This window comes from Portunus trituberculatus, chromosome 46, assembly GCF_017591435.1.
Source record: "Portunus trituberculatus isolate SZX2019 chromosome 46, ASM1759143v1, whole genome shotgun sequence".
NCBI lineage: Eukaryota > Metazoa > Arthropoda > Malacostraca > Decapoda > Portunidae > Portunus > Portunus trituberculatus.
This window is the reverse complement of record NC_059300.1, coordinates 33,404,374-33,427,761: the sequence shown is the minus strand read 5'-3', so window position 1 is coordinate 33,427,761 and position 23,388 is coordinate 33,404,374. Positions and strand designations below refer to the sequence as shown.

Sequence of the window (23,388 nt, the reverse complement as noted above, 5' to 3'; positions counted from 1 at the left end):
CATTTTTTTTTTTTTACATCAAACAAGCCAGTCACTTGGCCAGCATCAATCCATCACTTAGTCAGTCAGTCAGTCACGGCATCAACCAAGGTTCACACAAGCCACCAAGTTCTGGCCTGTTATGAGGTATGTTAGAAGAATACATAAAAACAATCTCTTGGTTTTATTTGTATGGATAGGATAGCTAGGCATTTGTTATCAGGAGTCTTCCTTGCTCCACACTACCCTAAGTACATGACCAATTCTGTTGCTTCACTGACAATAATTTTCTGATCCCTTTCTTTCCACATAACAAGCTAACATCTTCATAATTAAGGCACACAGGCAGGCAGGCAGGCAGGCACGCACGCACACACACACAATTTTTAGTACAACTTAACATGTACTTTAGCTCTTAGGTCTACATGGGGAGAGGTATATTATGGATACAACCTTCCATACAGAAGCTTATGAGACTGTCTACCTGACACTACCAATATTTCTCTCTGACACATTCCTTTCTCAAGGAGGGATGATCAGGGCAGTAGAGCTTCCACCTCTTCCTACCCAACCAATTCTTTCTGGCTTGTTCAGGATTTGGCCTCTATTACTAGTCTTTCAAAGCTGTACTTGATAATATTCTTCCATTCAAGTAACATTCCCATCAGCACCTTCATTTTCACTCGTAAAACACTTTTTCACAATCTTATTAATATTGACAAACAATCTGAGTGTTCCCCTTCACAATTCCAACGTCCAACAAATCACTCAGTTTGTACAGATACCACCAATGACCACTGAACATTGCCAGTAATCTCAGCCTGTCTACTGGAAACTGGAAATTTGAAGAGGATGAAGATAATGATGACAATGATGAAATAACTACATACAAAATACTATTCCTTATTGAAGACATTGTACTTGTCATTATTCAATTACAGTTAAATATGCTTGAACAACTAAATAAAAAATCTAAAGCACATACAAATGTAGTACAAAGAGGTTGTCTCACACTATTGGCAATAGAATATTTGACTGGTACTATTCTGCTATTTCCATCACATCATCATTTTCTTTATCCGTCGTCAATGAAGCTTCCATCGTGTTGGACACGTCGCCATCCTCACTGTTGTCTTCAACACTGCCTGAGTTTTTATCTGCTTCTTCAGCTTTCTTTGCTTTGGCCTTTGCTTCTTTCTGTTCTTTTTTGTTTTGTTGAGATCTTTTGTAAACTGAAATGAAAATACAAAACTATGTGAAATCTAAAACAATATGCATAATAATCATAAATTACCTACAATACAATGCTACAAACTGTATACTTATATATTACATAGAATGCTGATTCAATAAACTTTCATAATAAACTCCTGGTACCAATGATAACTTAAACTCCAAATAAGTTAACAAAGTTATAATTTTATAATCCTTAACAATGCAGGAGGATTAATCTTAACCTTTACTACTTGAATAAAGCAAAATCTCACAATCTAAGCTTTACAGGTTTAGTAATACTACAGTGAGACATGAAACTGTAGGGTACAGGTTATGGAGAAAGAGAAAAGGGAGAGGAGAAAAGTAGGAGTCCTATAATGAAGACAAATTTCAGTTCAGTTTCAACTAATTATGGAACGGTTTCATACCCAATGAGTACCTATCTTTCATGCTGTTTCTCACTGTATGAAAAAATCTGTTACCTTCTAAACTTTCTTGTAGTGGCTCAATGAATTTATCAAACTCCATCTCTTTCAAGGCTAAGAATGTGTCCTGAGCACTGACTGTCTTCTTCTTGTGTTTCTGAGCCAAGTTGTTTGCTGATGAGGTGGCAAACAATACAAACACCGAGGCAGCACGGGCAATGGCAGAGCGCGCCTCCTTGGCCACGGCCACACCCTCCGGCAACATGTCCTTGATGATGCGCGTGATGACAGCATTGGGCAGGTTCAGATCCTCTGGCCGCTCTGCCATCTTAGTGTGTAGCTTGTCTGTCTTCAACAACAATGCTAAAGCAAGATAATAAAAAACATGAAATAACCTACTGAGCTAAGCATGTCTCTTATGCTTTAGTATTAATTCATTATGAAATTCCATATTTAAAAATAATGTGACACATATCACATAGTATCACCCATCCTAAGGATATATACGGAAAATCTTAAGCACTAAAAGAAAGAAAAAAGAAAACCTTTATATATAAAACTGGTATATTCTGATGTAAGAAGCACACAGATTTAAAATTCATGAATAACAGGACACAGCTTTACGATCCTTCCAAACCATTGAGTTTTTCGGAGTGCTCAGCAACACCAAACTACTGTCTAAGGGGAGCGCATTTGGCACACAAGGCGAAGCAAGCTAAGCCAGTACACTTGCAACGAAAACTTCGCCACACCACACATAGCCCGCAAAGTTAAGACTGACAATCTTCATTAGAAAACCTTGTTGCTAACTCACTGGTTAAGCTAGGCAGTCTCCCCACCCCTGAACTTAATCATGTAGTGATGGTTGGTGGGTTTGCCTGGCAGTTTTCACCTGGTTCTTCCCTCGACTACCACCTATATCACTGGCCACGTCCCCAATACTGCACACACTCACCCTTAGTCAGGCCACCTCCTGGAATATGTGGCGGCGTGTGTGTGTGTGTGTGTGTGTGTGAGGCAGAGTAACCAGAACAGCACAGTATATAGAGGTAAACAGCACACCACACCGCTGTACACCTCACGTTTACGCGCGAGAAGCTGAAGGTTGGCCCAGCACGCTTTGATCTTTGTCTTAATGACAAGTTTGCTTCTTTTCTACAGTACATAAATATACACATCAAACTTTTTATTGGCTTCTCTCACATTTTTCACTCTATCCTATAGAAATTGAGCATATTTACTTTATTCTCCTCTAACTGACTTTTTAAGGAAATGTAATTTTTGTTCAGTTATGTAATCTTACAAGTTTTTTTTTTCTCTCATTCTTCCTTACAAATATTGAATGAACTTTGAATCTTGTACCTCTTCTCTCTTAGTATATAATGTATTGTGTACTTGTAAGTGTATCTTTAAGTACTGATGACGAGGTCGCTGTGCGACTGATACAGGATAACCTAGATGGGCCCTGGTGGCCCTTTGTTATCCTATTATTTATGTTATGTGTTGTAGAAGAAATTCTCTCTCTCTCTCTCTCTCTCTCTCTCTCTCTCTCTCTCTCTCTCTCTCTCTCTCTCTCTCTCTCTCTCTCTCTCTCAGAAATGAGTAGTAAAAATTCTCTATGAAAGTTCTTGATATTTTTTATGGTAGACTTCCCAATTACTTTTTTTTTTTTTCGTTTATACGTCCGGCTTCCCTATTACATTGGGGCTAAGACGGTGCCTCCTAACAGAGGAGTCAGGAGGACTTTGGTTTTGGCATTTGGGAACCGTTACCCAGAATGGATGCCCTTTCTAACCTCTGACCGTGGCCAGGATTGGAACCCGTGCGCTTGAGAACCCTGGGGCCCACAAAGCGCACGCGATCCCACTGCAGCACGGCGGCCCCCCCATTCTACTGTTCTAAGTAAAATAAATAAGATATTTCTTAAGATACTTGAGCATCAGTATGATTAAATAAATAAAATCAAAAGAAATTGACAAGTTGGTCGAGATGGGGTGGCAGGCATAAAAAATATCTACATGGCTTTAGGTTATATAAGGCTAATGAATAACACCTCAATATCTACAGTTTAATCTTTACATTTACAGATATCCGAGATCCGCCACCTTACATAACCTATGTCCCTGTCTTCCTGGTGGTGTGCCTGTAGTGAGCTGCCCAGCCTGCTGCTGCAGCACCGACGAAGGCTGCCACCGAAGCCAGCACGCCGGGCCCGCGCACTCCAGCCTCCTGCGCCAGGCCTGCCAGCACTGGGGTTGTCATGCCAGCGATAGCGGGGATGCCCTGGGCCACGCCAGTCACTGAACCAATCTATGACAATTATTCAAGATCATTAGAACTGTGATGAGCCATAATACAAAGAGGTATGAGTGAATGAAAAAAACTCGTGCGAGACTTGCAGCAATACCTTGGATGGGACACAGCGGTCAATGATGAGGGTGGAGGTGGCGGTGTGAATGAGGGTCGCGCTCACGCTCAGGGGCACCAGCAACATGACAATGAGCAGGATGGAGGGCGCGAAGGTAAGCCCGAGGAGAGAGACAGCCTGCACTAACGCGCTGTTGAATAGCACCATCTGGGAGCTACCTTGAAATCGCGACAATCGGCCCGCCAAGAATCCTGCCACTGCTCCGATAGCACCCTGTTGGGAACACCGCGGCATAACAGTAATGTTACTGGAACTTAAAAAAAAAAAAAAAAATATATATATATATATATATATATATATATATATATATATATATATATATATATATATATATATATATATATATATATATTGAATGTTATATGTTAGAATAGGAAAGTTGTGTGAGACGCTGTGGTTGGCTGATAAGGAGGTATTGGAGTGCAAAACCCATTTGAAAATTACAAAGAGAACTTCAGAAGAATGACGTCTGAAACAGCGTAATTCTAATCCCCAAGAAAGGTGCGATACAGAAGTACCAACTTCGTCATCGGATACAAAACGCTCCTTCAAACAAAATCAGTGTTGGCTCTAGTCTATCACATTCGATCTCAACTAATTTAGAATAAAGAAAAGGGATGACTGTTACCTGGAAAGAGATGATGTAGCCAATTGTGGAGGGACTCACGGCGAACATCTGGTCAATTATCAAAACAAAACTTGCCCTGTAGGCATAGGCAGCAAATGTCAGGAAGAAATCCACCACAAAAATGTCACCGAATACCTTCCACTCAACTTCATACAGCAATGAGAGCCATTCATTCCGAGGTGTGGTTGTGATGTCTTTCTTTGACGGATCTCCATCAGGCCGCCGAGCGTGGAGTGGCAACTCGTTCGGCAGGAGGCCAAGGCACACCACTGTAGGACACGCTTGGCATGACTGGGATTGCATTCTCAAACATCCCCATAATCTTAACTTACTAATTTCGGAACTGACTATTGTGGAATAAAATATGATACGGTGAAATAAGTAATCAGTTTCTCTCATAAGACACAGAACAGTACGTATATGATTGGCCAGTTTAACTTACCGCAATTGCCGAGGAAGATGACACTGCTCACACTGCACACAATGGCGAACCCGTTGTCCAGGTGAGCCAGATGACCTGAAAGTAGCGAGTAGCCTGTCAGCTACCCATCCCCCGCGCCCCCACACACTCTAACATCAGGAAGAAGTGAAAGAAGAAATGAAGTGAAGCATCGCAAACTGCCTGATTATTCATGATCGTTGGCGAGCCGAAGACTACGTGCATGGGACAGCTCAAGGCTGCACGGCTGGTGTGCATGTTTGTATATAGCTACGTAGTTCACATAATGTATTTATTATAAACACACACACACACACACACACACACACACACACACACACACACACACATGTATCAGTATGCTAAAATATTAATGGATCTCCTGATATTGGCAATGTTATCAATGAAAACATTGAATTTATTCAATATTTACAGTGTTCTTTATGTAATGTTAACGTACTTATATCTTGTAAGATTCCAAACAAAAGTTATGGTTTTTGGTCCTTACAAGGACACTGTACATACATGCATGCAACAATGACGGTTCCTGGAAAGAGTGTCATAATGAAGCACTCTTTGAACCAGTGCAGTGCAGCGCCGGTGACACTCACCCCCGATGGCCGGGCTGAGGATGATGGCGATGCCCATGGCGCCATTGAACTTGCCCATCACCTTTGGTCTGTCCTCGGGAGGCGTGACGTCCGCTAGCACAGACTTACACAATGTTGTACTGTGCTTGAAGATTCCTGCATCGAATAAAACAATTTTTACGTCAGAAACTAATGCACCGACACAGATCCAATCCAAACAGGAAGGCCGTGATAGGGCTCAACTGTGAATAATGACAGCAAACTGCCAATAAGACGAGCACTGCGGTAATGAAGATTAGACTGCATCTTTATAGAAAGGAGTAACGGGTGACAGTAGATGGGCATGTTTTATATAAGGGGCTGCTACGTATAAGCCTGATGACTGACTTCTTGCCTTATTTTGTAAATGTTAACAGTTGGATATCGTGAATATATATGAAGCAATCTTCTTCAAAGGTATGATGTATCCGGTTTGTGATGAGCAACGAAAGATTACCGTCAGTGATGTCATGCAGTGTGCAGGGCTTTTGATTGTTTATTAGAGAATAATTTCAGATACTGCTAACGATGACCGATGTAATGTGTATGAATACTTGGAAACATACCAGTGACAATTCTGGATCCAATGACGACCCAGATAGAGGCCGAGGAACCAAGAACCAGGTAGCTGAGGGCAGACACCCCCAGGCATATCACTAGCAGAGGACGCCTCCCGTACCGGTCACTCCACCGACCCTGCAGCACAGACAGACGCGATGAGAGTCAGGAATTGCACTGTATATATTCAGACTTGTTTTCCCTTGGCTTAGAAATGCCACTTAAACAATCTGCTAATTCTGTGTATCGATGCATGCTTGTAGTTTAGAAATGACAGTTTAGCCACGTGTCTTTTTGCTGCATTCATATTTGTTCTTCAGAAATTACACAAATGTATGATGGGGAGTGTGGGTTGTGATAAAGGAGTGTGGGTGTGTAATGTTACGATATTTTGCTGATTACTTAATGGTTGTGATATCGAACTGATTACATTCATTCTCTACGTGGTGGACTCACAGATGGACACACAGCCATGAAGGCCTGTGTCATGCTCCCCATCCCTAAACATTACCTCACCACGATACTCATGAATCATTAAACCCATAACTGAAACATGAGCGTAACAAATAAAGGAAGCTACAAATGGCAGTTCTTGTTTAGCACCTACAAATTTTCACTTATCACTTACAGTCTAACTGCATTATAAGTCTACTAAAGGAAACCAGCACCTCCCTACCACCACACACCACGAGCGGCGAGAACACAAGCTGCAGCACGCCGTAGAAGGATCGGATGGCGCCATTCATGAGCGGCGACAGGCCAAGGTGCCGCAAATGTGTCACGAACATTGGAATAACGATCATCACTCCAGCCAGGTCCTGCAACACAAAGCATCACCTGCTGTAAGGAAGGGACTTGAAGCTCAGCCACGCCGCACTACGAGGCAGCACGTGAACATGAACAGTGATAGAGTTCTTTCTTACATAAATACTCCTCGTCTCTTCCCCTGGATTTGGTGTGAGTGTGCTCCGCCGTGACGAGTTAGGATGCTGGAGATGGATCTGATCCACAGGAGAGAGAGAGAGAGAGAGAGAGAGAGAGAGAGAGAGAGAGAGAGAGAGAGAGAGAGAGAGAGAGAGAGTTGAAAAATGGTTTATGGATGCAGTAAGACATGCTTGTAAAAAATGTGGCTGAAGAAGGTAGTGAAGGCAGAGCTCGTTGGAAAGGGTTGATCTGTTGTAATGACGTGGTGATCCCCAGAAGCAGCCCAGAAGATAAATTAACGTGTTTCAGATCAGCTCACCATGATAATAGTCATGCAATGCAGTAGAGCACATGAGAGTACTTAGTGAAAACAATAAATCACTGAAATCACTGTACTATTACGGTCACAGACAGGACAGCATTGTTTTTATTGTGCATTACTAATTTGGTAACATATATATTTAGGTAGAGACTGCATGTGTGCGCTCGTCAGGCAGCTTCACAGTACCTGCAAGACGCCCAAGCCTCATAGTATACCAAGAGTTAACACCAGGCCAGGCACACTTCACTCACCAGGAAGCCCACCACATACATGATGAGCTGGACACTCCTGGCGGACGCGGCGCGGTCACCAGCCCCGCCGCCCAGCATCTCGCCGCCTCCTGCTGCACAAGACCGTGATGATGAGTCCGAAGCGTTTCAGAATACAGTTCCAGTCCACTCCATTCAAGGAGGAGCCATAAGAGGGACGGTTGATCTTACGACTGAGTTTCCACCACCAGACTAATAGGTCTTGCCCAAAGAAGATTGGAATGCGGTGTACTTTTGTAGGGAAAAAAATATTCACAACATATATTACATGTATTTTTCTCTTCTCTTTTCACAGTTATTTAGAAATCCCTCCACTGACACACTCGCTCTCACTCAGATTCGCCGACAACACACTGACACTGAGCGTTATCTTGAACACTCTCTCCATGTAAATTGTCCCTTATCGAGATTACAGCAAGATAACACTCGGACCTCGCAGACATTTTTTTCTGATCTTTTTTCGTGTGTAGGTTCACTTACGTAATAGATAATAGATGCACTAAGATCAAGGGCGTACAGTGTGTATGCACCACATGCACCACAACATGCATGGATACACTATTAGTGACTTGGAGATGAAAGCAAAAGTTTTCAAACACTATCACCTTCTCAAGTGAATCGCGATGTCCTGCCCGCCTCGGTCTTCGGGCCAGCTCCCCCTCACCTCCCCACCTCACCTACCACTTCCCATCGTCCCCCTGCCTTGCGCTTTGGCCACCCGACCGCCCACTGCCATGCTAAATATACATTGTCCCTACTGATCTCATTATAGAGTAACTTTCTGTACAATAGCTGAGCAGCAATCTCAGTATCTTTCACACCGAAATATTTTAACGAAAAATCATCTTTGCTGTTTCAGGTTGGCGGGACATAATCAAACACTTCTGTATGAATTCACCAATCTTATCTTTAAGGGTAGGTTAGAACAAGTGATTCTAAAGAGAGAAAGTTGATGCGTGAGTATTCTATGAACTAAATTATATTTATATATATTCATATCATGCGTACACTTCTCGTGTCACGAATCAATTCTATTCTCTACAATTTTCTTCCTACCTTCACTTCACACCTGCTCATCTTCTTAAGTGTTTATGCAGATCGTCCGGCCCCAGTGAGGACTCAAAGCCAGACCTGAGCTTGCCTAAGGTAATAGCCTTGATAGCCTGAGTACCACAGACAAATAGTAATAAGCATGGATGTGGCGTGGTGAGATATACATGGGGCATGAGGTGTGCTGCATTGCTAGTTTCGTTCATAATCGGTGAGAGCGCAGGCAACATAGAGAACATTGGTGCTTCGTCTACAACAGCAGTTCTCAAAACTGTGGGAAGCGGCTCAACTTTTAGTAGCGAGATAAATTTTAATAGTTCGCACGAACATAGGAAGAAATGTTATGCTTTGAATGTAACGCCGCGCTTACAAGATGAAACAAGAAATCTTCCGCTCCTCCCTTGCCTCCATCGCCGCGATTCGACGTTACCAAAAAACACATGCCTATACGTATTGTCATCTGTCATTCCCATCCATAAATTTGTATAGTCTTCCTTTAAAGCTCCCTATTGATGCGACACTAATAACCTGATTACTGAAACTATTTCATTCTTTAACTACTTTCACTTTCACTTCAGTTCCACTTTCAAATTCAATATATATTTTTCTTTAATGTACCTGTTAAGTATGACACGTGATGCAATCACAGAGAAACACACACACACACACACACACACACACACACACACACACACACACACACACACACACACACACACAGGACGCACCTGCTTACCCTACACGGCACGGTCGGTGATGAGCGACCATCAATCTTAACAGGACTGGGCTTGGGTCATCCGCTGCCGAGTGGCGTTACTCTGCCTGGCCTTGAGGGACGGCCGGCCGGCTGGCTGGCTGGGAAACCCTCGGTGCCGCCTCGGTGACTGCAATGTGTCTTTTGTTGATCCCATTTGTAACTGTCAATGTCTATCTTTCTATCTTAACCTTGTACTCTTTATGTAAGGCCGCCTCGCAGATTGCAATATGTCTCTTATTGTTTCTATTTCTAACTCTTAATGTGCACACGTGGTAACCTGCGGTATAACATTTTCAAGTGTTCTTTTTTTTTCATAGATAAATATTTTCATGTGAGACGAAGCCTGAGAGGCAAGAAAGGAGCAAAAAGAAAGTAAGGGAAAAAATGGCTCACTATGGTGCCAATCCCAAAACAGAGATCCAAAGGATGATCCATAATTGAAAGTTAAGTGTTTTGATGTTACATAGTACTTAGTATGTCCCGTGTTCTGCCTGCCATAGCCTCTCCCTGCCTGTGTGATGTAGCGTACTGTGCAGGGGAGGGGAGAGGAAGTGATGGGAAAAGAAAAGGAGGTAAGAGTGAAGGGAGATAAAGAGTTAGGGCAAGTAGAGGTAATTATATAGGAAGAGAATACGGGAATGAGAGTATGTGAGTGAAAGGAGAGAGGTGAGAGGAGAAAGAAATGTGTGTATATCTAGTGCCATTATTACCATGCATCATAATAGTCTTAGAGAGTAAAATGCAGGCTCCATACACGATCACCAACATCACCACCACCACCACCACCAGCACCACTGCCATTGAAAACATCACGTCTAGCACATCTATGATACCACGACCATCAACATCATTGAGCACCACAGCCATGCACCATGTCTTCCCCCACTCTCCAACAAGCACACGACACCGTTAATACAGGAAAGCTTGTTCCTTGACGTGACGCTGGTGGTGGAGGAGAGTGGTGGTGGTGGTGATGGTGGCAGTAGCAGTGGTAATGCATCTTTAAAGAAAGGACAAGGAGGAGAAGTGGACGAAGGATAGTTGTGAGGAGAAAGAGAAGAGGGGATGGCGGTAGTAGTGGTCGTCTATAGAGAATAAAGGAGGAGGAGGAGGAGGAGGAGGAGGAGGAGGAGGAGGAGGAGGAGGAGGAGGAGGAGGAGGAGGAGGAAGGGAGGAGGAGGAGGAGGAGGAGGAAGGGAGGAGGAGGAGGAGGTGGTGGTGGTGGTGGTTACGAATCTCGGGTCTCATTTTACCTCAGCTCGTTTTCTTACGCACTCGTATCTACCTCCAGTTTCTCTCTCTCTCTCTCTCTCTCTCTCTCTCTCTCTCTCTCTCGTTGGTGGCAGCAGTGAGTCAGCGGTGCGGGCTGCCCGCTACCCTCGAGGCCTCAGTCAGTGTCAGCCGTCAAGGGACAGGCAGTCTGCTCGTGACCGCCGCGGGCAAGGCGTGCGTCGCTGCGTGAGTGAGTGAGTGAGGAGGAGCGGTGCAGCGCGGCGCGGCCAAGGTGAGTACTGATCAGTGCCCGCAGGCTGGTGTTTCCTTGTGATGCTGAACAGGTGGAGGCTAAGGGACAGGCGACTCAAGAGCCTAGAGACACGTGAGGAGCAGTGACAGTGGGACAGTGTCAGTGCCAAACCGTGGCTGTTAATAGGAGACATGAGGGCCACGGTGGTGGTGGTGGTGGTGGTGGTCTGCAATACTCCATGCAGCACCACCTGGTGGAAGAGGAAATGCTTCATGACAAATTCCTTCGTACATCAGAGCAAGGCGTCGTTCCTGGGAGTGCGCGTTTGTCCCATGTACTCAGCGTGACTTAAGTACAGTTAAAGGGCCCCAACACTGCCTTTGAGAGACTATTATGACAGCCGGCCCAGCGACCAGCTGTGGGTGCCAGCTGAGGACCCGCGCCGGGGGTGTCACACAAAGACGGGGCGGGGCGGAGCGGGGCGGGGCGGGCACAAGTGGAGGGGGAGATGAAATGCTGCAAAGGAAACTGTGGGTGATGATGAACAAAGTCACGCAAGACGGGCCGACACTGTTTTGTTGTGAAGGGAAGACAGCGCGTAGAGGAGGGCTGAGTCACACCGCACCGCCACACTCACACACACACACACACATTATATTTCTTACCACCACCTGACTGTAATTAACTTGGTCACTTAGTCGTAACCTTGCGCATCGTGTGACTGTTTGAAATATCTGTTAAAGATGATCTAAAAAAAAGACTAAGGTTACTGTGGCCTGACAGTTTCATTGTGATCAGAGTACACTCCATTCAGTGAGAAGACACATCTTGATAATAACAACAACGCAACACAAGAAATAAGTTACTGGACAGAAGTATTCCAGAAAAAAAAAAAAAATCAAAACACAAGAAAATGAGGGAAATAAGCTGCGAGAAGCCACCAGGTCTTGTAGTGAATGGACTATCTATTCCTGCTTATCATCTCCATCCTAACACTGCTTGTTGTTGTTGTTGTTGTGCCGTGACATCGAGTGGTGCTGAAGAATGAGGCAAAATTCTGCGCAACGTGCGCTCACCACAAGGCTGTACTAAAGGACCAATCTGAAACATTTCTGATCGCACCTCCATAACTTCCAATAAATTCGAGTCAAAGTAATAAAACTTTTTAAGGGTGGTTTTTAAGGTTTCAGTAACAGATCAACAAGATTTGTTTGTCCCTAGCAAGAGAAACACTCTTGAAAATCCGGGATAATCAAATGGCAGTGGCGAGAGAGCAAAGTGTTTCACAGTATGAATGAACAAGGGACAGCTAGGGATTATCAACTCTTTCCAAGCTATAATCAGTCTTTCCATAATCATCTATAACATTTAAAAGACTGTTTCTCACACTATCGTCTCTTGAATTCTTATTTGTGTGTCTTATTAGTAAACACAAAAATCAAAACCTCAAATTATTTTTCTCTTCGCGTCCATCCACTTAAATTGTTACAGTGTTAATAAAAACTGTAGCTATAGCATGTAGTAAAGGGGATAACGGATTCCCGCCGAGACCTTCTGAATCGGTGTGTTGAGGAACATGAAGCGAGTACGTACGTGTTTATATTTATTTGGTCTCCCAGGACCTCCTCAGTACACGAACACAGCTAGCTAGCACAGCAGGAGCGCCCGCCACCTCAGAGACACAGAAATAAGCTCTTCTCTTGTCAAAACAATTCCTAAACCAGAGTAACTTTTTTTGTTTTTTTCATAAACTTTAAAACCGTTACAATAATGTTTTCACTTTTTTTTGTTATATTCATGGTAAATTGTTAACATTCGATTATTGATTGACGAATGATCCACACACAACACACACACACACACACACACACACACACACACACACACACACACACACACACACACACACACACACACATTAATACGTTGCATAATAAAGAAATATATGGAGCAACCTGGCGAGAGAGAGAGAGAGAGAGAGAGAGAGAGAGAGAGAGAGAGAGAGAGAGAGAGAGAGAGAGAGAGAGAGAGAGAGAGAGAGAGAGAGAGAGAGAGAGAGAGAGAGAGAGAGAGAGAGAGAGAGAGAGAGAGAGAGAGAGAGAGAGAGAGAGAGAGAGAGAGAGAGAGAGAGAGAGAGAGAGAGAGAGAGAGAGAGAGAGAGAGAGAGAGAGAGAGTCATTTCCTTATTAGCAGTCATTTAAGTACACCTTTACCTCTTTGACGAGCCGCCTGCCATCCTCGCCCCTCCTCTCTTTGTCAACTGTCCCCCTCCACTCTCTCTCTCTCTCTCTCTCTCTCTCTCTCTCTCTCTCTCTCTCTCTCTCTCTCTCCCCTTCAGTCTACTCTTTCTTTTCTCCAACCATTAGCACCGTTCTCTTCATCCTTTATTGTCCAAGAGTAGTTTTCTCTGCTTTCTATTTTTCTTTTGAAATTTTCTTGCTGGACTTTTCCCTTTTTGCCTCATTGGTCTAGTTGGCATCTTCCCCTGATGAACATTTCTCATAGCAGACGTTTCCCCCGTCACTCTTCTCGCACACTTAACTATTGGCCTAATTTGAACCATGAACAGAAATGATTCCGAACATAAGAACCTAAGATGAACAGTGAAGGATGCTGCAAGAAGCCTCTAGACCTACATATGATATCAGTGTGAAAAGCATGCCTGTCTGTGTGTATCCAGTCCTCACATATCATTCCCATTAAAAACAGTTAATTTTTCTTTAAAACTCTCGACTGACTTGGCACTAACAACTGAGCACTGAGTCCGCTTTATTTATGTACCCCTGTGCATCTGAGAACCAGCTTCATCTTAAACCTTTCGATCACGCTTTCAGCTTATTACAATAGAGCAGTGGCCCGGCAAGGCAGGGAGCATCTATTAGTGGTGCAGGGCAGGAGGGAGGCCAACTAGAGAATCACAACTGACATTGGGAAGATGAGACACGGAGCAGGAAAATCTCAGTGTCATTCTTGATTGATAAAGTTAGACTTATAGGAAAGAAAGGCATAAGAATTAACTGATTCTCATATAGAATGGTACATAATTGGAGTAGAGTTGGTAATTAGGTTGTTAGTGCAAAGTCAATAAGGAACTTAAAAAGAAAAAGTAGACATTTGTAGATGGGGATGATAGGAGGAGGTATATGAACTGCCACCTGTCAGCCTGACGGCTTCTTGCAGCTTCCCTTAACTTATTATGTACTTATTTTGATGTCGCCTAGAAGTACAGCAGCAGTACACGGCAGCAGCAGCAGCAGCAACAGCAGCAGCATTCTGTAAAGGCAACACCTGTGAGGAATGTACTTTTCATGGCTGGGAGAGGAGCCACGCCACTGTATATGTGTAGCTGTGAATAATTTAATTGATGACTTAACCAAAGCACATACACTGAGCGGCTTCAAATACTTCATCAGTCCTCTTGTTGCAAGTGATGCTTCAAGATTACACTAAGAATTTGCATCAGTTAAATTTATTAAGATTCAGAACAAACTACAGCAGTCATAGGCTTAAGTACCATGCAACACACACACACACACACACACACACACACACACACACACACACACACACACACACACACACACACACACACACACACACACACACACACACACACACACACACACACACACACACACACACACACACACACTTGAGGTAGCAAGGTACCCCATCAAGTGACAGACTTGAGTTGCCACAGTTGGCAGCGCCGCGTAGCTCGGAATCTTCCCATCATTACATCCCTGATAAAGGTGATGTAATGATGATAGATGTGAACCTGGAAAACTATGTGAAAAAAAATGTATATATATATATATATATATATATATATATATATATATATATATATATATATATATATATATATATATATATATATATATATATATATATATATATATATATATATATATATATATATATATATATATATATATATATATATATATATATATATATATATATATATATATATATATATATATATATATATATATATATATATATATATATATATATATATATATATATATATATATATATATATATATATATATATATATATATATATATATATATATATATATATATATATATATATATATATATATATATATATATATATATATATATATATATATATATATATATATATATATATATATATATATATATATATATATATATATATATATATATATATATACACCTACAGCCACAACATAGATCATTCACGTCTTTTGAAATTCTCGTCGAAACTTCCAACACAACACTGCATTCATGCTTGAAGGGAAGCCATAGCAACGAAAGTCTCAACAAGTTTGTCTTTTAATGTGGTGACTCAGGCGGCGGCGCGTCTAGCTGAATAATACAGGAAGTCTCAAGTTCAAATTCTGTCTTATAAACAGCATTTCTTTCTGGTGACTGGCCGCTTCATGGTCCAGAAAGTCTTCAAAGGGCGTCAGTCAGCAATGAAAGAGAAGGCGACAGCCTGCAGAGAAAGAAACTTGCCGCTTTGCCCCACACGCCGAGGCCTGGCCATGGGGAGCGGTGGTGGCACTCCTACCCGCCCATCTCTAGCATGCATAGTGGCTATGGCAACATTAAACCCTTAGTATTAACGCATATGGGACCAAGAGGAAAGACAGCCATGAAAACTCGGATATTGAACCACGTAGACACTTATATAGGAGCCCGAAAAGTGACTGACCCTTCTCCGACAAACATCCGTGACTATGGCAACATTTAGCCAGGAGGAAAAACACCCACGGGAAGCACACACATTTCCGCAGTCTTGGAAATAGTGACTGACCTTTGGCTGCTTTATAATGATTAGCCTGTTTGTTTACTGGAGGATTTTGTCATGAACACTTGGAGGTGGTTCAGAGAGAGAGAGAGAGAGAGAGAGAGAGAGAGAGAGAGAGAGAGAGAGGCGGGGGTGGCAGTCAATTACTGTGACGGGCGACCTTGTGATCACAAGTATTAACACCAGTAACCCACATCCTCCCGCCTACGCTGCTTACCTCTCCCCTGCTCCCTTTATCCGCTTATCCGTCTCTTCCCTGTTATGCAATGTCTCGATCCCTTCCCTTCACCCATCCCTCTATCCCTTCCCTTCATGTCTCCCTCCATCCATCCAGCTGTTTCTGCTTCCTCCGACTCTATCTTTCCATCACAGGATAGCTTTTCTCATCTTCCTCTCCCGCTACCTCTAGCCTTCCTCCCTTTCTTATATACTCCTTGTCCAGAGAGAGAGAGAGAGAGAGAGAGAGAGAGAGAGAGAGAGAGAGAGAGATGATGAAACATTACACACAAAATAACATATATATTTAGCTTTTAGGCGTTACACACACACACACACACACACACACACACACACACACACACACACACACACACACACACACACACACACACACACACACACACACACACACACACACACACACACCTGTCCTCACCTTATCCAGCAGTACTTTAAATCTCTGACGTTTTTCTTCCTTAATGTTTCCCTCTTCTTTTTGTCTTTTCTAATCTTCTCAATCGGTATAATAAATGTGTCTCCTTCTTTGGATCTTTTCCTCCTGAAGCAACAGTCTCCCTGCCTGCTCCTGCATTTCCAACTTCCTATAACCCAGACTTCATTTAAGAGGGAGGTTTCAAGACATATATCCTTTTCTTTTGGTTAACTCTCCTTGACCTGCAAGGGGACTGGCAACTAGGTGGGAGTTTTTTTTAATTATTTTGGTGCCCTTGACCAGCTTTCCCCTCTTACATTAAAAAGCGTCGCCAATGTCAGTGTCTGCTCTCCTCCAGGCGGCACGATGAGCGGCACCACCAAATTCGACGGTCTGCTGACGAGGCTCGGCACGGGGCGATGGAACGTGCTGTGCTTCGCCGCCGTCGGTTACTGTGAGTCAGAGAGAGAGAGAGAGAGAGAGAGAGAGAGAGAGAGAGAGAGAGAGAGATACGCCGCAGGGGATCAGTTGGTCTAATTCACGTCTTCTTTCAGTTCAGTGTGTCCCTTCATCAATGGAGCACAGAAAACGACCAACTCTTTATGATAAACTGAACTATAAGCAGTTATAATGTCACGTTGTGTTGTTATTATTGAGAGAGAGAGAGAGAGAGAGAGAGAGAGAGAGAGAGAGAGAGAGAGAGAGAGAGAGAGAGAGAGAGAGAGAGAGAGAGAGAGAGAGAGAGAGAGAGAAAGCAGTGTTTCAGAAAATAGATCTCAATGTGTATTTTGTCTCTGTATAGGAACTCTCGCTATCACTGCTATGAATCCACCTTTCGTGTAATCATTTGTCCTTTCTTAAAGACTTATTTGTTCGTATTGCGGTCCCTTAAATGAACTGTCCTGTAGCAAATAGCAAAGGTTAGGTATTTTCTTCTTTTTGTCTCTTTATGTCCATCTAAACAAAGCAATGCGTTTCTTAATATGGTCCTCTCTCTCTCTCTCTCTCTCTCTCCAGGGAACATGCACCTAGCCTCCAATACTCTGTCGGGGGCGTACGTGGCGCCGGTCATGAAGCACACCTGCCGCCCGCCCTCCTCAGGCTACACCCTCATCACCACTACCGTCACTCCCACAGGCGTCAACCAAACCACAGAGTAAGTAAGCTGCCGTCAGCACCGTCACCACCAATACTACCTCCGTCACCACCAGCGAGCCCTTCCATCACCGCATTTTCTACCACCTCCATTACTTTTTATGTTATCACTAGCTACTGTTACTACATCGTTCTTCTCTGTCATCACCACTACACCCTCACTCATCATCTCTGCCTTCTGTCACCACCACTATGCTCTCAGTCATCACCAGTGCCTTTTCACTTATCCCAACTAAATTCTGTTATTATCACTGCCGCCATGTCACTATCATAATCATCTCTGTCTTCACCACTACCCCCTCAGTTTACCCATCCAGTCATCACCCCCATCGTCACCACCACTAGTATCTCATCATCATCACAATCTTCACTTTTTACCACCACCACCACAACCACTACCAACACTGCCATCCTCGCAGTGCCCCGGTCCTATTACACTCGCACCTCTCCGTCGCCCCGCCAGAGACCATTGCCACTACCTGGTGAACAGCACTGCGGGAGGCGGGTTCGACGAGGTGCCCTGCGATTCTTGGGACTACGACAACTCAACCTACATCTTCACCCTCACCTCCCAGGCAAGGCCACTCGCTGACGGGGGCACGAGGGAAGGGAGGAATCAGTCAGTCAGTCAGCCAGTCAGGTCAGTCACATTACATACACAGTTACACGCTAGATGTCGTCGTTGCGTTTCTCCTCCAGCAGTAAGAGGCTTAACCCCTTCAATACTGGGACGCATTTTTACCTTGATTTTTTAGTATGATTAGACGATTTTATTTGCATTAGGAAGGATTTATGGAGGTCAAAAGATTAATGGCCAGAGTCTTTACTATTCTCATTTTTGAAGCTGTATAAAATCGCCAAAATAATAACCAGAATGAATATGAAAATGCGTCTTGGTAGTAAAGAGGCTTAAGGGCGGGGTCGAGTCACCTGAGGAGCGGGAACGGATTAGTCACGTTAATTCATCTGTCCTGCAGTTCGACCTGGTGTGTTCCTCGGAGTACCTGCGCGCCACCTACCAGAGCCTGTACATGTTTGGCACGCTGTTTGGGGCGCCCATCAACGGTCTCCTCTCTGACAGGTAGTGTGTGTGTGTGTGTGTGTGTGTGTGTGTGTGTGTGTGTGTGTGTGTGTGTGATTGACCTCGGTCGTCTGCTGGTCACCCAGCCAATCTTCCCCATTACGGAGCGAGCTCAGAGCTCATAGACCGATCTTCGGGTAGGACTGAGACCACATAACACACTCCACACACCGGGAAAACGAGGCCACAACCCCTCGAGTTACATCCCGTACCTATTTACTGCTAGGTGAACAGGGGCACGCATTAAGAGACTTGCCCATTTGCCTCGCCGCTTACCGGGATTCGAACCCGGCCCTCTCGATTGTGAGTCGAGCGTGTGTGTGTGTGTGTGTGTGTGTGTGTGTGTGTATGTATGTATAGGCGTATGTGTGGGGGAATGGAAGTGGATGGGTGAGTACTGTATGGGTGAATGATGTTCTCGTGAAGTCATAATCTCTCTCTCTCTCTCTCTCTCTCTCTCTCTCTCTCTCTCTCTCTCTCTCTCTCTCTCTCTCTCTTTCTTTGTTAGGTTTGGGCGCAAAGCAACCCTCACCCTGGGAGTCCTGACGTACTTCTCCCTGGCGATGGCAAGTTGTTGGCTGCCCACACTCACCGCTGTCCTTGGCTTCCGCTTCCTGCTGGGATTCCTACACCCAACCATCATGCAGACCGGTTACATCTTGGGTGAGCGTTGCCCCGCACCACGCCGCCTCTCCTGCTCAGCGCCACTAACGAAGCTTGTTCAGATTTGGTCGCGGAGACTCCATTTGTTTATTATTACTCTTGTAGTTTTTAGTCATGGAAATCATTGTTATTAGTTTTATGTGAAAGAGTCTTCGGTCAAAGGGAAAAATAAATACGTTTTAATATAATGCTGAAAGTGCCAGTCTCTTTTGAAAACAGTTAAAAAATTACATTGAGAAGTGTTTTGAAATTTCCCACTTGAAAACGTTCAAGTTATAGGCAGTAGGAAGCACAGATGCAGGCAGGAAGTTCCAGTTTTACCACTGAAAGTAATGAAAGACTGAGAATGTTAGTCAGCTCTTACATAACTGCGAACAACTATGTATTCCTCTGGCAACATTTCCTTAGTTTGCTTTACGCTTGTGTTCCCGCAGCGCTAGAGATGTGCGAACCTCGGTACCGCTCACTGCTGGGCATCTTGCTGTCGCTGCCCTGGGCTCTGGGCACCATGGCGTGGGGCGGCGCTGCCTACCTCATTAGGGACTGGCGGTGGTTGCAACTGTTTGTCAACATCCCCAGCCTCTTCTTGTTCCCTGCGTTGTGGTAAGGAGCTCAACACATCGTCTTGTCTCTTACACTATATATAGGGCCTCTTCCTTCTCATTTTCGTATTCCTTGCTTGGTGATGAGTTCAAAACACCGTCTTGAATCTTATACTAGTTCCTTCCTCTCCTCATCTTCCTTCTCTTCGTGTATTTTGCTTTATGGTTAACTCATTACGTCGTCTTGCTTCTAACACTAGATCCTCCTCCTATTCGTCTTCACTAAGATGCCTCGGGTCTAACAAACACACTCCTCAACTGCTGCAAAGAATTACTCTCTTGAAAGGCAGGGTATTGTTCTCTTCATACTCGTATCCCTACCCTTCTTTAGTCATTCTTTATCTTCTCTGTCCTTTCTGAAGTTGAGGTTGAAAATCTCGTCCTTCTCCTGACGAATGCAGGTTCTTGGACGAGTCTCCCCGCTGGCTCATCGTGCACGGGGAGTTTGACAAGGCGAAGGAGGTACTGGCGCGAGCTAGCAAGTGGAACCACGTCACTCTCCCGCCGCAGGACGAACTGGACCACCTCATGTGTGTCATTCAGCGGGAGGTGAGAGAGAGAGAGAGAGAGAGAGATCACACGTATACACCACTTAACGTAAACACGCACGTCATATTACATTTCATGTGTATTATTCAAAGAGAGAGAGAGAGAGAGAGAGAAATTGCACTACTTCGCCCTACAGGCAAGGGTCGGCCAGAAGGCACAACGCACCGAGGACCAAGCACAGGACGGTGACGGAGGATACAAGAAAAAGGCTTGGAAAATTGTACTACGGCTTTTGATATTATTCAGGTGCGTTGCAGGGAACAGAGGAAGGGAGTGTGCACTGAAACAAGAGTGGAGAGGACGAGGAATGACTGTGAAAGGACAGGAAGAAGGGGAAGGGATGTGTTTGTCGAGTAAAGGGGATAAGTCCAGAACACGCACAGGAATATGTCTGTAAGTGCATGGAGAAAGGGAAAAGGAGTGTGTATGAGAGAGACTCAAAGAGTGAATGAAGAAAGAGCAATGAACATGAAAAAATAGCAACACACATTAAAAAAAACTATTTGTTATATTATGGGAAAAAGTATAAGGTAAAAAAGACAAAAGATTAAACAAATTAAAGAGATAGCCCATTTTATCCATGTTTGTGTTCACCTCTCCTTGCAATGCTTCAGGACGCCTCGCCTTCGCTTCATCACCATGGTACTGAGTCTCAAGTTCTTCCTGGTGTCCCTCATCTTCTACGGGATATCTCTCAATGCCGTCAACTACAGCGCCGACCCGTTCCTCTACATGGTGCTGTCCGGGCTGGTGGAGGTGCCCGCTTATACTCTCACAGCGCCCATCGTGGCCAAGCTGGGCAGGAAGCTTCCCAGCATCGTCTACTACTTCGTGAGCGGGGTTGTCATTCTGGCGGTTGCGTTCATTCCTTCAGGTGAGAGAGAGAGAGAGAGAGAGAGAGAGAGAGAGAGAGAGAGAGAGAGAGAGAAGATGCACATTAAGTAAAATTAAAGGAAGAAGGAAGAGAAACGTCAGAGATTTAAAGTACTGCTGTATGAAGGAAGGAAGGGTGAGAACTGGTGTGTGTGTGTGTGTGTGTGTGTTTATATGTGATGATGATCTGCGTTTACTCCTCGGTGTGCAGATAACCGGTGGATGGTGATGGCGCTGGCGCTGACGGGTCGTATGTGCATCAGTGCAGCGTACCAGGTGTTGTATCTGTATAGCGTGGAGCTTCTCCCTACCGAGGTGCGTCTCCAGGCTCTGGGATCGGCCACCATCGTGTCCCGCTTGGGCTCCATGATCTCCCCTTTCGTCACGGAGTTGCTGGTGGGTCCTACTTTGGGGCGGGACGGTACTTCAGGCGCACTTGCTTGATTTACTCCCTTTTTTTATGTGTATTTTCCACATCTATTGAATGTTACTTAGATTTTTTTCCACAACATTGTAAATCTTTGCAAATGAGCCTGAAAGAGTGTTTGTTGGATTGGTGCATGAGCGAGAGATTAGGTGAGGAAGACAATGGATGAGGACGACAGCAGCTCAAGGCAAACGCTTCTGTTTTGTACTATCTATCGTTGACCCTGGCTTACACACACACACACACACACACACACACACAGAGAGAGAGAGAGAGAGAGAGAGAGAGAGAGAGAGAGAGAGAGAGAGAGAGAGATAATGTTATAACTCAGAAATGCACTACCATGCAGTGGTTTCATGATAGTATTTACACCACGTTCACATGCACTCCCCACTAGCCAACTGCTGTCACACGACTCCACGCCATTGCAAGCATTCGTAGTGGATATGCTTAGATGATCTTCATAAGTGTGTATTATATCAGACCATCCAGTGAGAGTATAAAGTTAAATAGGTTGTTTTCACGGAACCATCATTACTACTATATTACATTTCTCGGAGTATAGCAATGCCATACCTTCGGAACCCACATATCTATTCCTACCTGGTGATATATATGACTGTTTTTGCATGATTCTCAATAGGTCTAACATTCATTTTTCCTCAAAGAACTCTTAAATAACCCTTGAGTGCTTACATCTCTGCAGGGTCCCGTGTATCCCTCGGCACCGTCCATTGTTTTCGGCGTCGGAGCCTTTATCGCATGTCTGGCAACTCTGCCCCTCTGGGAGACCCTCGGCCACTCGCTGCCCGACACCATCACTGATCTGGAAGAGGGAGGCGGCCGTCGATCTAGGTATTTGGCTTACAGAGAGAGAGAGAGAGAGAGAGAGAGAGAGAGAGAGAGAGAGATGTTATAACTCAGGAATATATTATCATGCAGTGGCTTCATGTTTTGCTTTTGTTCCCCGCAGGACAGCGGTGAAGGATGCACAGGATGACGAGGAAACGGAGATGGCCAAGCTGCGTGCGTGAAATGTGTGTGTGTGTGTGTGTGTGTGTGTGCGTTGTTATAACTATTTTGTAAAATTACATTATTTAGTAGAACACAATATATATATATATATATATATATATATATATATATATATATATATATATATATATATATATATATATATATATATATATATATATATATATATATACTAAGGCAGATAGACAAATAAATACATAAACAAATCAATGAAGTTACTTGTTAATTATTTGCATCTGCTTTACATGATTCCCAATGTTGTTTTTCCCCGCTCCTTCATGGGATCACCAGCACCGCTTCACCTCACCACAAGCTACCATGCACGGCTCCCACTCTAATACTTCGTGGTGTTTCCAGACATGCAGTGTATGATCTGCTGCAGTCTCTGACGAGACAGCCAGACGTTACCCTACAGAGCGAGCTCAGAGCTTATTATTTCCGATCTTTGGATAGGCC

General features: G+C 44.0%; 3 protein-coding genes across 6 annotated transcripts; 1 reads left to right on the top strand and 2 right to left on the bottom strand.

Annotated features, from left to right (window-relative positions):
• Positions 1–149: 149 nt before the first annotated feature.
• Positions 150–2,747, bottom strand: LOC123520118 (DNA polymerase epsilon subunit 3-like). The gene is made up of 3 exons (XM_045282048.1): positions 2,575–2,747; positions 1,677–1,982; positions 150–1,211 (listed from the first exon to the last, which is right to left on the bottom strand). The coding sequence occupies exons 2-3, from the start codon at positions 1,945–1,947 to the stop codon at positions 1,021–1,023; spliced, it is 462 nt and encodes a 153-aa protein (XP_045137983.1). The 5' UTR covers positions 1,948–1,982; positions 2,575–2,747; the 3' UTR covers positions 150–1,020.
• A 926-nt stretch (positions 2,748–3,673) lies between these two features.
• LOC123520251 (major facilitator superfamily domain-containing protein 9-like) lies at positions 3,674–8,190 on the bottom strand. 4 transcript variants are annotated; one of them, XM_045282360.1, is made up of 8 exons: positions 7,799–8,190; positions 6,988–7,119; positions 6,310–6,439; positions 5,726–5,860; positions 5,118–5,192; positions 4,811–4,944; positions 4,027–4,260; positions 3,674–3,929 (listed from the first exon to the last, which is right to left on the bottom strand). In XM_045282360.1, the coding sequence occupies exons 1-8, from the start codon at positions 7,874–7,876 to the stop codon at positions 3,735–3,737; spliced, it is 1,113 nt and encodes a 370-aa protein (XP_045138295.1). In that variant the 5' UTR covers positions 7,877–8,190; the 3' UTR covers positions 3,674–3,734. The 4 variants fall into 4 exon arrangements, with proteins under 4 accessions (XP_045138295.1, XP_045138296.1, XP_045138293.1 ...); XM_045282361.1 differs by having other exon boundaries at positions 4,676–4,944; positions 6,978–7,119; positions 7,799–8,189; XM_045282358.1 differs by having other exon boundaries at positions 4,676–4,944; positions 7,799–8,189.
• A 2,781-nt stretch (positions 8,191–10,971) lies between these two features.
• Positions 10,972–23,018, top strand: LOC123520232 (solute carrier family 22 member 8-like). Its single transcript, XM_045282342.1, has 13 exons — positions 10,972–11,127; positions 16,906–17,001; positions 17,565–17,703; positions 18,166–18,277; positions 18,680–18,783; positions 19,292–19,446; positions 19,881–20,049; positions 20,450–20,597; positions 20,734–20,843; positions 21,212–21,471; positions 21,682–21,866; positions 22,604–22,752; positions 22,871–23,018. The coding sequence occupies exons 2-13, from the start codon at positions 16,914–16,916 to the stop codon at positions 22,929–22,931; spliced, it is 1,680 nt and encodes a 559-aa protein (XP_045138277.1). The 5' UTR covers positions 10,972–11,127; positions 16,906–16,913; the 3' UTR covers positions 22,932–23,018.
• The last annotated feature ends 370 nt before the right edge of the window (positions 23,019–23,388 follow it).